At 49.4% G+C, this 15,913-nt stretch overlaps 2 protein-coding genes across 5 annotated transcripts in view; one reads left to right on the top strand and one right to left on the bottom strand.

Annotated features, from left to right (window-relative positions):
• NPAS1 (neuronal PAS domain protein 1) overlaps nt 1-3,057 on the top strand; it is a 96,206-nt gene extending 93,149 nt beyond the window's left edge. For all 4 annotated transcript variants that reach the window (XM_083455016.1, XM_083455017.1, XM_083455018.1 and 1 more), the window contains one exon: nt 57-3,057. In XM_083455016.1, the coding sequence (XP_083311142.1) occupies nt 57-1,258 (1,202 nt within the window). In that variant the 3' untranslated portion in view covers nt 1,259-3,057. The remainder of the gene's footprint in view (nt 1-56) is intronic.
• Nucleotides 3,058-5,375: 2,318 nt separating this feature from the next.
• Nucleotides 5,376-15,731, bottom strand: TMEM160 (transmembrane protein 160). Its single transcript, XM_083456268.1, has 3 exons — nt 15,482-15,731; nt 12,314-12,406; nt 5,376-6,228 (listed from the first exon to the last, which is right to left on the bottom strand). Exons 1-3 carry the CDS (start codon nt 15,672-15,674, stop codon nt 5,972-5,974), a joined length of 543 nt encoding a protein of 180 aa, XP_083312394.1. The 5' UTR covers nt 15,675-15,731; the 3' UTR covers nt 5,376-5,971.
• Between the last annotated feature and the right edge of the window lie 182 nt (nt 15,732-15,913).

Here is a 15,913-nt window from a genome sequence, read left to right as displayed (position 1 = left end):
TGCCTCGCTCAGCTGATTTCCCCCCCTCCTCTCTCCCCACCTGATTTCCCTTTCAGAGAGCAGCCTTGCCAAAGAGAGCAGCCAAGGAAGGAAGCTTTACTCCCCCAGCAAACTCGGCTCCCTAGCCGAGGGCTACCCCCAGAGTGCGGCGGAGGCCGGTGCCCGATGCCGCCTGGCAGAGACCGATTCCAGCGGCCCGGAAACGAGCTACCGGGAGGAGGAGCTGTCAGACGGAGGCGCCGGGAGCGACACCGAGGGACCGCCCAGCAAGCGCATCAAGCTGGAGTTCCCGCCAGAGAGCCCCTCGCGGGAGGCAAAGGAAGCCAGCTCCGAGGAGTCGGACAGCGGCAGCGAATCGGAGCTGGGCCTCCTCCCACGGCAGAGGGCGCCCCTGGCGAGGAAAGCCAACGGCTGCAAGGCCGGGGGGCGGAGGAGCGCAGGGCCCGGCCGCCCGGAGTTTGCCTCCGTCATCCAGACTCAGAAGAGCTCCGTTCTGAAAGCCGCCCCAGCACTTAGCATTAAATCTGAGCAGCCCCCCGGGGCCAAGGGAGCCCCCTGGACCTGTCCTGCCGCCCACAAGGGCAGCCCTTACACTGTGAACAAAGCACTTAGCTTAGAGAAGCCCTCTCTGCGGCCGGCCTCTTCTCACCTGTACGTCTCCATCCCGGACTCTGTGCTCACCCCGCCCGAGATGGAGAGCAGCGCCCCCAAAGGGCCTTTCGGCACCTCTCCCCGGACCGTCCCGGCAGCCTCCTCTTCGGCGGACACTCTCTCGCCCCCGCTCTCGGGCTCCCCGTGCGAGGAGAGGGCCACGTCCACGCCCTTCACGCCGCTCCTCTACCCTGCCGACATGGAGGTGCTGCAGCGGTTCCACGCGGGCAACGTGGTTGTGCCGCTGGTGCACCAGCTGGGCGGCCCGCATGCCAGCACGTCCGGCTCGCAGGGCCTTTACGCCACCAGCACCATCCGGTACGCCCCTGCCGACATGACGCTCGGCATGCAAAGCAACGTGCTGCCGCCTTCCCACCCCATCAACCTCATGGACATCGGCGGCGCCGAGGCCAAGACGCCCCGGGAACTTATGTACCACCACCTGCAGCGGTTGAACATGGTCGCGCCCTTTGGGAACTCGGCCGGCTTGGCCCAGATTTCAGGGGGAGCCTTTGCCGCGACGGACTCCTTGTTTTCCACGCTGCCCTTCTCGATGGCCGGTAGCGGGGTCCACGGTGCCTCGGCTCTGGAACGCAAGGAGGACTGAGTACGTGGCCAAACTGTGCCATCAGTAAAAGGTCCTGCGTGCCCCTTTTAGAGGAAAGCTCAGTGCCAACTTCCCTGCCGCCGGGGGAAGAAATCTTTGTTCTCTAACCAATCCCTGCGTGTCTCATCTTTTCATAGCACCCCTTTCTAAACCTCTGGCAAATTAGTAGTGTGACCATCTCCTCAGCAGTCTTGTGTTCCACTCTTGCTCCTTGCCTGGCCACCCAGATGCGGCTGTTTGAAACTGCTGTTCTGGTTGCGGAACGAATTCAGGAGTTAGCCCAGTGCAAATGCGGAGTTTGGGAGTTTAACCCAGGGCAAAGTCGGTGCAACTTTCCTGGGAAAGATGAATAGAGGTATCCTACATTCGTTCTTGTCTGTCTTCCTGCTGCTACAAGTTGACTTCCTTCCTCCACCATGTTTGCTGGGGACTTTGGGGTGGGCTTTTTTTGTATGTATGGGGGTTATAATTAGGCCCTGCAGGTTTTTCTGTTGAGAGGACCATCTGCCTGCTAGCCAAGGCGAGTGTAACTCGAAGAAACCTGCACATGAAGAGCAGGGTGCCACCACACCCGACTCAATCCCCCAATGTGATTACAGCAGTGTTACCACTTTTGCTTCTGTTCTGTCCACACTGCACTATCCCTTACAGCACAGCAATTGCTCAAAAGTCCGGCTCCGAATTATAAACAAGAAATCCAGGTGTGGCAAGTATATCTGAGTGAATCAACCCTTTGGGCACTCCCCTTATCTCATATAGCCTCACCTTCGTCACGCTTCCCCCTTCTGCAAATAATGGATTAATAGCTTATATGTTTTCTGTGTGCTCAGATCAAGGGGGAAAGTGATTACTAAAGCTGTCTTAACTGCCCTGTTGGCAAGGGTTCTGCCACTAGCTTAACAGTCTTTAGTGAAATGTGGGTGCCAAAAGGTGACGGCTAATTTCCCGGTGGTTACAGCTTCTGAAAGTGAAGGAAGATGCAGTGTGGATGAACCAATAATTGAGCATGGACAGTTCTAAACAGCTAACAGGGTGTTGATTCTGCTCTTCTACTTACCAGGTGTTAAGACTTCTCATCCGCCCATTTGTCTACCAGTGGCTGTTGTAGCAAAATGGAAATTCTGTGTGCAGAGGCAGCCTACCAGAGTGATAGATTTGGGGTGGGGTAGATTGGGAGAACCATCACCACCACGCCGTTCCTAGGAGGTTCTGCCTGGCCACTGTTGGGAGATGGGGGGAAATGGTGGACAAGGTGCACCTCTTTGATGGTCCAATCCTGCAAGGTTGCTTGTTCCTCTCATCACTGTGCAAACACAGCTGTTGCTTTGGTCCTGTACTCAGTAGAAAAAAGCTTCCACCATCGAGACCCCTTGGGACATGAAAAGGACCTTTTCCATCCAGAGCCCAAAATGCAAGCCAGAAAAGGGATGGAAACAGGTAGGTCGTCATCGTATGTGATGACAGCACTTAAAAAGGTTAAAAAAAATGTTACGCCATAACTTTTAGCACTTATTCAGAATAAAGACTACTTGTACAGTTTGGTGGGAAAGGGTGGGTGGGGGGAAACCCACAGCGAGACAGTAGCACTTGGATGATGTGGTATTTTTCTGTGTAACTCATCGCTAAAGATCTGTGTGTGTGTGCGCGCGTTTTTTTCTTTTATTAACCTACGGTTCTCGTTGGATAGATGAATGTAGTTTCCACTGTTCACTTGTTCTTGACATTTTGCTGCTTCTTTTGGCGATCTGGGGTTTCAGAGAAAATGAAAATAAATGGGACTCTGTTCCTGCCTAAAAAGATTTCAGTAGGCGCAACCATTTTTCCTGGCAGGCTTAAGAGCAGTAAGATGTTGTCGTAATAATGCCTGTGTGTATCCTCATTTTGAGTTAATTAACAAAAGGATCTCCCCCCCCCCCACACACACACCAAAGAGAAATACAAACATATTTGAAAGTACTTGGAATAACAATGTGATGATTTTTTAGGGCACACACCAGCCTGAACACGCATGATTCCTCTGCAGTCTGGTCTCCCCTGAAATGTTTGTTTGTTATTTGGATCAAAAATTCCAACGTGTGTTTTCTCAAATTTGCTAAGACAGGATAGTTCAGTCGGTAGAGCACGAGACTCTTAATCTCAGGGTTGTATGTTCGAGCCCCACCTTGGGCAAAAAGATTCCTGCATTGCAGGGGGGGTTGGACTAGATGACTCTCGTGATCCCTTCCAATTTTACAGTTCTGTGATTCTGCGATAAAAGCAGAAGTGGTTGCCAAGTGCCATCAAGGACAGGTGTGAAATTCAAAGCAGCCTTGGCAAATTGTGAGCAATTACCTGAAACGAAAGGAAATTTGGCGCTGCTAAAGCACAAGGAAGGGCCTCAATACCGTCGAGAAAAGTGACTGCCTTCCTCATTGCCAGCTCAAACATTCAAATAGGACAAGAGCTACTGGGCACAGGGTCACGTACGTGTATAAGGTGAAACGTGACAGAGCTGGATAGGTAAGAAATTTTCCTCCCACATAATAGTAGGAGTTGGGGCCATCTGGTGAAGTTGAATGTTGGAAGATTCAAGAAAGGACTTATTCACACAGCACATAAACTGTGAAAGCAGTTCCCCCAGAGGTAGTGACAGCCACCTACCTGGATGGCTTTAAAAGAGACTTTTTAGCAATTCACCGAGGACTCTGTTGTTGGAGGCAGGGCGCTTCAGAGTTGCTGGGACACACAAATGGGGGAAGTGCTGTTGTGCTCAGGACTGCTTCATTTTCCACTGGTATCTGGTTGTCCCCAGGGAGAGCAGGCTGTAGACTAGATGGGCCTTTGGCTTGATCCAACATGGTTTTTCTTATGTACCCAGTGGGGGAATGAAGTCAAATCACAGCCCTTCCCATCTACGTCAGCTGCATGCTGTGCATCCACGTCTGGAGGGAAGAGCTCTCATCTTCCCTATTATAAGTGCATGACAAAGCCCCTGCCCGTAGGAGCAACACAGCTCAAGTGAGGTTCAACAGGGGAAGGCCTGCAAACACACAGACAGCTCTACCCAGAGCTGCCTCTTGGGTTTGTGGGTGCCCTATTGGCACTTCTGGTAGAAACATTGCTAGGAGCAGTGTTCCAAGCGAGGCTTGGGGGTAGTTCTAGCTTCTCTCTGTGCTCCAGAATGCTCAATGTAGTGCCTCTCCAGGAGATGCTGGGAAATGTTAACTGGTGGCTTGTAGACGCAGCTGCCAGGCATTGTGGGGAGAGGCTAGGGCAGGCATTCGTGGTGGTGGTGGGCCCTGGCAGCTTCACTGGAGTAGTGAGCGAAGAGTAGGATTGTGCCAACCTTTATAGCAGGGATGCAAGGGGACTTCTGGGTTCCATGCCTCGAGGGTCCCACCTTATCTCAAGAACCACCCTCACACCTTGATGTGGAAAGTGTGGGAAGCTACGAAGGGAGAAGATGGCCTTAGGTGCCAGCTGGCAGAATCGATGAAATCGCTTTTGTACGTACCCTGTTTTCCCGAAAATAAGACAGTGTCTTATATTAATTTTTGCTCCCAAAGATGCGCTAGGTCTTATTTTCAGGGGATGTCTTATTTTTCCATTAAGAAGAATACGGTACACATTTATTGTCTAATTGTGAGTCAGCCAGACCCCATCAGGGCAGAGCGAGCAGCAGCAGGTGGCAGCTTGTCCTGGCGGCGGCGCAGGCTCTCTGATTTAAAGAGACCTCACACTGCCTGAGGGACACGGGTGGCGCTGTGGGTAAAACCTCAGCACCTAGGACTTGCTGATCGCAAGGTCGGCGGTTCGAATCCCCGCGGCGGGGTGAGCTCCCGTCGTTCGGTCCCAGCTCCTGCCCACCTAGCAGTGACGAAGCCTTATATTCCGGGGAGGCCTTATGTTCGAGGGAGGCCTTATTATCGGGGAGGTCTTATTTTGGGGGGATGCCTTGTATTACAGCGAGAGGCAAAACTGGAAGTAGGTCTTATTTTCAGGGGATGTCTTACTTTCGGGAAAACAGGGTAGAAGTTAGTCTGCCCAGCTAAAACCAAGAGTTGCGTGCCCGGCTGCTATCAGAGGAAAGAGCGTGAGCAGTTTTTTTGTCACCAGGTTTAGAAAAAAAAGTAGGAGATTTGGTTTTGGTGTCTTTAATACAAATGTCAACTGATTTGGACAGGTGGAGCAAAGAAGGCATGAGCCAGTGGCAGAAGAGATACACCTGATATGTGAGGAGCAGGAGGATTGGGGAGCATAAGCAACACTGGGAAAGCAGGGCCAGGCTTTACAGGAGATGCCAAGAGAGCAGGGCATTTCTTACAATATCTTCAGCTGATCAATATCAGCTAGCATATCAATTAACTGGTTGAAGCGGGGGGCGGGGGGCAGAGCAGTGCAAGACCAACTTCAACAGAATGCTTACGTGCCAGAGATCCCAGTTCAGCAAGAGTGCGTGCTGCTGGCTCAGCAGAGTGTCCTTTGAACAATTCCCTTCTTTGTCGTTGCCGGTGACCTGATTTTTGCTACTGTCACTTTCCCAGAGCCCATCTGGAAAACCTGAAATAAATACAAAGCAGCCAACACATCCGCTTGTCTCTTGTTTGCAAGGAAGCCGCCTCTCCTTGCCCTTCGGCCCAAAAGGCAGAAGGATTCAAACATGCCGGGTGGAGTGGCCTTAAAAGCTGCAGTCCACAGAATACAATTGCGTGTCTGCACAAGCCAACTGGGCCTTCACTTATCCGACTTCCCGTCCTCCTTCTTCTTGTCCTGGCACTTGTCGTTGGGGTCGTCCTGGATGATCTCCACCTCCAAGCGCCCAATGTAGAGGGAGATGGCGCACAGCCAGAACAGTGCCACAGTGGTGACTGCAGCACAGTTGAGGAGAGCCGTGGAAAAGGACAGCATCATGGTGCGACGGAGGAGGAAGAGGCTGACGAGGTAGGAGGCGCTGCCGTACGAGACGCAGATTCCACCCAGGATGAAGAAACCTGCAAGGAGATACAAAAGTCAGCATTGGGCAGTACTAAGCAGGGAATATGCCTGCCTATACAACTCAACAGCCTTCTACTAAAACAAAACAAAAAAAACCCTATGCGTGTCTGGATGGGCTTATACTGGAGGGGAGAAATCCCTTATTAATTCTTATGTACAGTGGTACCTCGGGTTAAGAACTTAATTCGTTCAGGAGGTCCATGACCTGAAACTCTTCTTAACCTGAGGTACCACTTTAGCTAATGGGGCCTCCTGCTGCCGCCGCGCCATTTCTGTTCTCATCCTGAGGTAAAGTTCTTAACCCAAGGTACTGTTAGCGGAGTCTGTAACCCGAAGCGTCTGTAACCTGAGGTTACCACTGTATTCTTTATACATTCAGACCTTCAAACTGACATTAAAAAGTAACATGAAATTTTATTAGACCAACTAAGTTTGAGCTAGGAGCACACATGCCTTCAAGACAAGACAAGCTCTTCATGGGCTGAAAAAACAAACCATTGATGAAAAGTTCTACATGACTCTAAAGCCTGCATAGGTCCCTGTTAATCTTGCCTACCTCCTGTCTCTAAATTAATATGGTTACCGATCTCTACTGAGTTTCCGTATTCACCTGAAGTGGCATAGGCTCAGAAAATTAAGTATTTAATCTGTTCCTCAAATCTGGAGGTTATTTGATACACAAGGAGACCCACTCCCAAGTCTCCTGCTGTAGTGGTGGAGGGCAAGATCCCACTGGGACCGGGAATATGGTGTGAAAAGCCTGGGGAGGTGAGAGGGATTCAGTTGGAATGTTTGACATGCACACTGTCTTGCAGAGGTAATATCCTATTTCCAGCATGATGAACCCAAAAAAACAAAACATGCCTACTCCACTGGTTCCTCAAAGATAAAAGCTTGCCCAGAATTATTCCTCACCACCACCCCTTCATACCTGTACAACTATTGTCATTTCTCAAAACCACAAATGCCGTTTATAAACCAGGAACACCAACAAAACAATTGTAGCTCAGTTTCAAGTATGAGGATCCACTGCCCCACTGTGGCATAAATGAGAAACACTGTTTTGGAACCAGTTGACAGATTTAAGAGTCAGCAGTGACTAAATCTTTTTCAGGCAGCCCTCAATATCCCAACAATATTGACTTTGTGTCTAACTGCTACTCTCTCTCCCATCCACTACACACATATATAGTGTCTGTGAAAGAGTGGGATCTTTACCAAAGCTGGTGCAATTCAAGAGGATGCTATACCTAAAACTGGTTTTCTACTTGCGCGCCTCGCTTCTGCATTGCATATGGAGGAGGGTACATTAAAACAAACTTGTCCATAGTTTCACTGTGCTGGACACATGACAGTCTGAGACTACTCTTCTTGCCTTCTCACAGAGTCCATCCAGCAACCTCCCGCTCCTGACTGCACTGAGGTGAAAGAGGTGAGGATACTGTAAAGAAACCCGGTATCTGGAGAAAAGCCAATTAACAAAATGCAGCTTATCCGCAGAACTATGGCTTGTTTTTACGAAAAGCTATTTGCATTTGGAAGATGGCGGAATTATGCAAGCTCATAGGTCACTGCAATCTGCATAATTATCAGCGTGCTGAATTTCCTTTAAAATGGGGAAGGAGGGGCGAGGGAGGGAGAACCACTTTAAGGGGCCAAGTGTATGTTCTGGAGCCCTAGCCTCTGGGGAAAGGAACAAGTGCTACTCTTTGCAGCATCAGCCTTAAGTGCTGGCCTGACTGCAAGTGATGGTGTGCTGGGGGGGGCAAGTAAATGGAGAAAGAATTGAGATATTGTTACCCTGTTGGGTAGGTGGACATACAAAAATGGAGCGAAGAGGACAGAGAAGCACCTGGCACAGCCTGGTGCTTAGGGAGCAGAAGGCCAGGGGGCCAGCATCTCACAAAGGGTAATGTAGATTTCTTATAAGCAAGCAAAAATGCTATTCAGAGTAGGGAAACTTGTGACCTGAAGTTGTTGGGCTCCAGCCCTCATCAGGTAGTGTGGTGACTGGGAGTGGCCACTGGGACCACATAACACCGGTCCTGAGAGATCTGCATTGGCTCCCAGTACATTTCCGAGCACAATTCAAAGTGTTGGTGTTGACCTTTAAAGCCCTAAACGGCCTCGGCCCAGTATACCTGAAGGAGCGTCTCCACCCCCATCGTTCAGCCCTGGACACTGAGATCCAGCGCAGAGGGCCTTCTGGCATTTCTCTGATTACGAGAAGTGAGGGAACCAGACAGAGGGCCTTCTTGGTAGTGGCGCCTGCCCTGTGGAACGCCCTCCCACCAGATGTCAAGGAAATAAGCAGCTATCTTATCTTTAAAAGACATCTGGAGGCAGCTCTGTTTAGGAAAGTTTTTAATATTTAATGTTGTATTGTTTTTAACACTCAATTGGGAGCCGCCCAGAGTGGCTGGGGAAACTCAAACAAATGGGCGGGGTATAAATAATAAATTATTATCATCATCATCAATTGTCAACTGTTATAGTCGTAGTCCAGGAAGAAATGTTGGAAGGGCAACAGGTTCCCCAGTCCGGATACAGTCAAACCCTGCCTCCTCTTGTCTCCTTCCCTGCTTTTTTTCACAGACTTCTGGGCACATCAATTTCGACTTTCCGTTTTATTCAGGCTTAAAGAGTTCAAGCCGCCCATTTCAAAGAACAAACCCTCTGCTTCTGCTACCTTCCTCTCTGCACACCTGCTACCCCTTCCTGGGCATTCCAGGTGGGCAAAGGGAATACACCTGCAACTCAGTGGATCCTCAGCCTCTATCTGCCGCTGCTGGCCTTGAGCTTTTAAAGCCGGCTACTTCTCCCCACCCATCTTTTTCCTAGGAACAAGCAAACTGTCCAAGGTCGCTGAAACAGTCCCTGTCTGACTTTCAAGGCTGTAGAATCGTTTGCTCTTCTGAGTGCCGTTTACAGAAGATGACATCACAAGAGCTATTAGTGTCTGAAATGTCAACTGAGACTTATTAAGGTTCCTCTTGTCTTTTGACTCACTTATTCAGAGAAGCTCTTTCTGGCTCTAACCATCAATTAGCTCTTCCAAATGTCTACCCCAGTCGTAGACAGTACAGTGTCTACAGACAAATGTGGCACAAGGTGCATCTCAAGTAGGTTTCCCCTCGGACAACACAGCTCTCCCTAAGTCATTTGCTACACGGCAACAGCCCTAGAAGGACAGCCCGCTCTTTTCCGGTTTGCAAAGTCTTCTCAATCCAGTCACTTTTAAAGCCATTTTGACTCCCCACCTGCAGCAGGGCAAATAAACAGGTCTGCTTTGCAAACGGGCAAAACAGGCTGTGATGCTAGTGTCCACTTCCTGAGCTCCAGAGTTACAGCTGCGGTGTGTCGGCATTGGCGATATACCGCGATGTTGAAAAAAGCTGTGTTGGCCCCAGCCAGCAAGATGCCAGGGGAAACTGCTGCAGCTCTCGTTGTGGGAGCTGAGGCGCTTTCACCCAGTGCCTCGGGGACTGCGGCGGGTGGGGTGGGGGGGCCTCCGTAAAATTGCTTGACAGCAGCACGCTCCTCAGCCATGCAGATTAAAGAAGCGGAGGAAGGAACAAGCTGAAACGGCACCCCACCGATTCAGCTTGATTCTCCCTATGTCGGGGCAGAGTGCGATGGTGCTTTCACCAGCGGTATATTGCTGGTGAAACTGCCACAGCTTCTGCCTCTAGCTCCCAGCTAGTTTGTTTCTCCCTCAGCACACTGGGGGCAAAGGGACTCAAGAACAGTGATAGTTTCACCAGGAATATACCGCTGAGTGAAGCTATCATTGCTGCCTGCCCCCATATACTGGTCCCGGGCAATACAGTGGTACCTCGGGTTACATACGCTTCAGGCTACAGACTCCGCTAACCCAGAAATAGTACCTCGGGTTAAGAACCTTGCTTCAGGATGAGAACAGAAATCGTGCTCCGGCAGCGCGGCAGCAGCAGCAGCAGCAGCAGCAGGAGGCCCCATTAGCTAAAGTGGTGCTTCAGGTTAAGAACAGTTTCAGGTTAAGAACAGACCTCCAAAACATCCTGATCAAATTTGCAGATCAAAACATCCTGATCAAATTTGCAGATGGCACCAAACTGGGAGGGGTGGCTAACACCCCAGAGGACAGGATCACACTTCAAAACGACCTTGACAGATTAGAGAACTGGGCAAAAAAAATGAGAGGCACAAATACAAGATGGGTGACACCTGGCTTGAGAGCAGTACATGTGAAAAGGATCTAGGAGTCTTGGTTGACCACAAACTTGACATGAGCCAACAGTGTGACGCGGCAGCTAAAAAAGCCAATGTAATGCTGGGCTGCATCAATAGGAGTATAGCATCTAGATCAAGGGAAGTAATAGTGCCACTGTATTCTGCTCTGGTCAGACCTCACCTGGAGTACTGTGTCCAGTTCTGGGCACCACAGTTCAAGAAGGACACTGACAAACTGGAACGTGTCCAGAGGAGGGCAACCAAAATGGTCAAAGGCCTGGAAACGATGCCTTATGAGGAACGGCTAAGGGAGCTGGGCATGTTTAGCCTGGAGAAGAGGAGGTTAAGGGGTGATATGATAGCCATGTTCAAATATATAAAAGGATGTCACCTAGAGGAGGGAGAAAGGTTGTTTTCTGCTGCTCCAGAGAAGCGGACACGGAGCAATGGATGCAAACTACAAGAAAGAAGATTCCACCTAAACATTAGGAAGAACTTCCTGACAGTAAGAGCTGTTCGACAGTGGAATTTGTTGCCAAGGAGTGTGGTGGAGTCTCCTCCTTTGGAGGTCTTTAAGCAGAGGCTTGACAACCATATGTCAGGAGTGCTCTGATGGTGTTTCCTGCTTGGCAGGGGGTTGGACTCGATGGCCCTTGTGGTCTCTTCCAACTCTATGATTCTATGATTCTAAAACGAATTAAGTTCTTAACCCGAGGTACCACTGTATATCAATATATCACCCAGGCCTCCTCTCCTGCTACGTGTGCAAACTATACCGCTTGTGGTTGCATCCTTCCTCTGAAGAGCAGAGGGGCAGAAGACCAGAGGCTAGGCACCTTCTATTTCATCAGCTATATTGGAAGACCTTGACCAAGTCTCAGAAAATGACCCATGAGGACCCACCCTTAGTGTTAATTATCCTTACCACGGCCCTGAAAGGCAAGCCTGTAATTTATTCTCATATTACCAGTGATCAGTGTTAGAAACTCAGATATATAATCTAATAGCCAAATGGCACTTTAAACCTGGGCTGCGGTCACCATAATATCGAGGTTATGTCTCCCCGCCCCCCACTCCATGGTATAATGATATTATTCTTATTCTGATTCTTATACTGCTTTATATTTTAAAGAACAAATCTCCAAGCAGTTTGCAACACATTAAAACATCAAATAAAACAACGCAGAATAAAATGAAATCAAGCTACAAGGGAAATATTTCAGATCCTTCTCTCCATGACATTTTGCTTTCCTCAGTGGCCAACTTGGCACCCACAAATCGCCACGTGGTCCCAAACGGACCCACGCTAGTCATAAAATGTGCCTGGCTAATTTCGAACGCTGCTAATGATGTTTAAAAATTGAATTGAATTGGAAAAGTGTCCTGCGCAAATTGGGGAGATTTTCCGATACCCTTGACTGGAGAGTGATGTAATTTAGCATATATCACCTGTATTTAGTAAGCAAGGCTAAAAGCGTTCAAAACCGTCAAGCTTGCCTAATACTGTGGTTACAGTGGGCATCCGTTTGTTGTTACTAACCATCCTATGAATCAACATTTTTTCCGCTCCACATCACTGCACACTGCAGATGAGGCAATTGTATGGCCTGTATGAACCCACGATGCAAGTTTCTGATCCAAAGGATAAATGAATCAGAGCCATGTAAGCTGACTTTGTGGCTTCTCACTTCTCCCTAAGGAAAGGGTGTTGGCCTGTTGACACAGGTAACCCCTTCTATGATTGTTATCCTCTTAGAAGAATGATGCCAACAACATTTTGATGGAATGATTCCTTTACCTATGGCAGCAAACTAAGATCTGCCAATATCCTGTCACTCCACCCTGAGTATCGACTTGCTTGTTACCTACCATAAGCTGCTTCGCGCCCCATGTCACTCTGAACGTAAGAAATCACTCCAACACCAGTAGCCAGCAAGCCATTCCGAAACCAGGAGAGGAACCCTGGTGAGAAAGGAGGAAGGGAATAAGAACCGTCTCCTCTGTGTTTAAGCAGACATGGTTTCTATCAGATTAAATCAATACATATTAAGAATGCTAATAGCACACCCTACACATATCTACTCAGAATTAAGCCCCACTGAGACATACTCTAAGGTAAGCCTGTAAAATATGATAGTCCAGTGCTACTGTTAATAAACATAACTGTCACATTACTTTACAGAACTGGTTGTTACAAGGATTAACTAAGACAATACAGTGATACCTTGGTTCCCAAACTCAATCTGTTCTGGAAGTCCGTTCGACTTCCAAAACGTTCGCAAACCAAGGTGCGGCTTCTGATTGGCCCGGAAACAATGCCGACAGCCGAAATGGACATTCAGCTTCCAAAAAACGTTTCACAAACCAGAACACATAATTCCAGGTTTGCGGCATTCGGGAGCCGACTTGTTTGGGAGCCAAGCCGTTCAGGAACCAAGGTACCACTGTATTCGTGAAGCGTTCTGAACACTCAAAAACAGATAGAAAAGTGCTGCTGTTGTTTCAGTTCTGAGTATCTTTAAATGTTCTTAGCTGTTAATGTTTTAGTTGGTTTTTATGTTATTCTTCGTGATACTGTTTGTAAGGATGACTTGAGACCATTGTGCCACAGCTTGCCTGGCTCCTCCCTCTCTGCCCACTGAGAGGGAAAAGGGAGGGAGGAGCAGGCAGTTCGGTGGGCAACTCCCAACTGCAAGCAACTGTGGGAGCAAGGTGGGTTGAAAGGCAGTGGAAACAGCCATGGTGATTTAATAAGCATTCACGTTTCATAGGAAGGATTTGTTTGTTCCTATTCCATATATGCCACCCCTTGATTCCAACAATGCCAGGGTGGTTTACAACAAAAGAAAAGTGGGGAAGAGAGAAGAGCCCAATGAGCTGCCAAACACCGAGCAGTAGTCCAGTTTGGGTGTTTCCTCTACAACAGCAACCATCACCACTCAAGAATCATATTGAACATTATTCTCTTGAAGTGAATTGGTTTTATTATAGAATTTTTATTGGTATGTTAGACTATTACTTAAACCACTCTGAAAGGTCTGGCTGCAAAGTGGCATATAAACATCTTAAATACATGAAAGAATGCAAGATTAAAGATAAAGGTACCCCTGACCATTAGGTCCAGTCGTGACCGACTCTGGGGTTGCGGCGCTCATCTCGCTTTATTGGCCCAGGGAGCCGGCGTACAGCTTCCGGGTCATGTGGCCAGCATGACTAAGCCGCTTCTGGCGAAGCAGAGCAGCGCACGGAAACGGCGTTTACCTTCCCGCCGGAGCAGTACCTATTTATCTACTTGCACTTCAACGTGCTTTCAAACTGCTAGGTTGGCAGGAGCAGGGACCGAGTAACGGGAGCTCACCCCGTCGTGGGGATTCGAACCGCCGACCTTCTGATTGGCAAGTCCTAGGCTCTGTGGTTTAACCCACAGCACCACCCAGGTCCCAGCATCAACAAAATCTGAAGCAGTAGCTAGAAACAGCATAATGATAAAAGTACTTAAAGACCCTGAACAATACTGTAATGAAGTCTTAGCTAGGGGGCAGGCAAAGAAACAAACCACAGGTGCCAGTGGAAGGCCCCTGGTTAAGTCCTGACACCTACAGTTAAAAGGGTGAAGAAGCAGATGGTGCAGAGATCCCTTCGTGAGAAGGTTCCATTCAAGAAAACTGACCATTCATAGCTAGAACAGCCAATGGTCTAATCCAGGAAAAGGCACTTCCTATAAACTGAAATGGTAAGGGTTGGTGGGAGTTACAGTCCTACAATCTCTGTTCTAAATCATGTTCCACATACGAGGATCTTTAATATTTAGTTAAAATCAACAGGCAACGCTTCAATTGACTGTTTTGCCTAGTACTGTACATAAAATCAGTCACGAGCTCTGCTGATATAAAGCTAGCTCTGTTTCTCTTCACAAATGATGTCTGACTAAAGAAGATAATGCACACCTCCAGATGTTCCAACTACAACTCCCATCAGGCGCTGACCACTGTCCATGCTGGCTGTGGAACATTTGAAGGGCCACAGGTACCCCACACCTGGCCCAAGACAGACTGAGGTAACAACAAAGCTTAATGTTTTCAAAAGTGGGGATTAGCCATTGCTGCTGCTTCCTAGAATCCTGCTTATAGGTTGATACCTGATCTAGCCTGCAGCCTTGCATCTTCTGACTCAGCGTCCAGTGTACAGTGGTACCTCGGGTTAAGTACTTGATTCGTTCCGGAGGTCCGTTCTTAACCTGAAACTGTTCTTAACCTGAAGCACCACTTTAGCTAATGGGGCCTCCTGCTGCTGCTGCCGCACCACCGCCGCACGATTTCTGTTCTCATCCTGAAGCAAAGTTCTTAACCCGAGGTACTATTTCTGGGTTAGCGGAGTCTGTAACCTGAAGCATATGTAACCCAAGGTACCACCGTAATGTGCTGTTTGTGGGGCTACCTTCTGAAGACTACCTTCCAACCAGCAGTTTGGAAACTGCTGTTAGTACAGAATTGTTTCTACAGGGAGGCGGGTGTTTCTGATCCCTTTCAACTCTGCATTGTGCACCACCTACCCCAGGCATAGGCAAACTCTGGCCCTCCAGATGTTTGGGACTACAATTCCCATCATCCCTAGCTAACAGGACCGGTAGTCAGGGATGATGGGAACTGTAGTCCCAAACATCTGGAGGGCCGGAGTTTGCCTATACCTGACCTACCCTGATGAAGAGCTCTGCCGAACTCTTAACCTTGCACATTGATAAAGGTACTGCCTAATAGCATATATATACACATATAATATTGTTGGGGGATATTAAAGTTAAACATGCAATGTAAAATATCTAAAATAAGGAGTTATTTTTAAAAGCATGCTCCTAAGAGGTGATCCTTGGCCCACATTAAGCCTTCCTGTTCCCGCCCTGGAATGTCTTATCTGTCTACTTCCTGCAACAGACATTAAGCCCCGCCCCTTCAGAAGCCCCGCCCACGTCGGCCTTCCGCAGGCCCCTCTCCCTGCGCGCGCCTCAGCCCCCTCCCCCTCCCGCCGCCCTTCCCTCACCGGTCTCGTGAGCTTTCCTGAGGAGCCAAGCGTCTGCCTTGTCCAGCTCCGAGACGACGGGAGGTCCCGGGCCCCGCCCAGAGCTGGGCCTCGCCGCCCTCCCTTTCCACGGCCAGGCCTCTCCCCTCAACAGACCGCCGGCCCCTCTCGCCCGCGCCACGGCCCGGCTCCACCAGGCCCCGCTCAGCGCCATGGCGGCGGCCTCGGGAAAGGCTCAAGACTAAGGAGCCGGTGTGCGGAGAGACCGCCCCTGTCAGGCACGGAAGGCGGGGCTGGTGCTGATAGGCCGCGTGGGCTGCCGCTCTTCGGCAGCGCCGCCCCTCCGCCGGGAGATTTCGAGAGGGATTGGCCGAGGCGCATGTCGTTGTGAAGTGAGGCGGATACGTTGCTTATCAGGATAGGTCCTTCGTGACCCATCGGGTATTCTACGGG

This window comes from Podarcis tiliguerta (genome assembly GCF_965153285.1).
Source record: "Podarcis tiliguerta genome assembly, chromosome: 8".
NCBI classification, from domain to species: domain Eukaryota; kingdom Metazoa; phylum Chordata; class Lepidosauria; order Squamata; family Lacertidae; genus Podarcis; species Podarcis tiliguerta.
Note: the sequence above shows the minus strand (reverse complement) of the source record. Positions and strands in the feature narration are given on the sequence as shown.

Coding starts and splice junctions, on each gene's coding strand:
- TMEM160 (XM_083456268.1), bottom strand. CDS start 15,674: ATGGCGCTGAGCGGGGCCTGGTGGAGCCGGGCCGTGGCGCGGGCGAGA. Junction 12,407..15,481: donor CAGGAAAGCTCACGAGACCG/GTGAGGGAAGGG, acceptor CTTTCTCACCAG/GGTTCCTCTCCTGGTTTCGG. Junction 6,229..12,313: donor GGGGCGCGAAGCAGCTTATG/GTAGGTAACAAG, acceptor ATCTCCTTGCAG/GTTTCTTCATCCTGGGTGGA.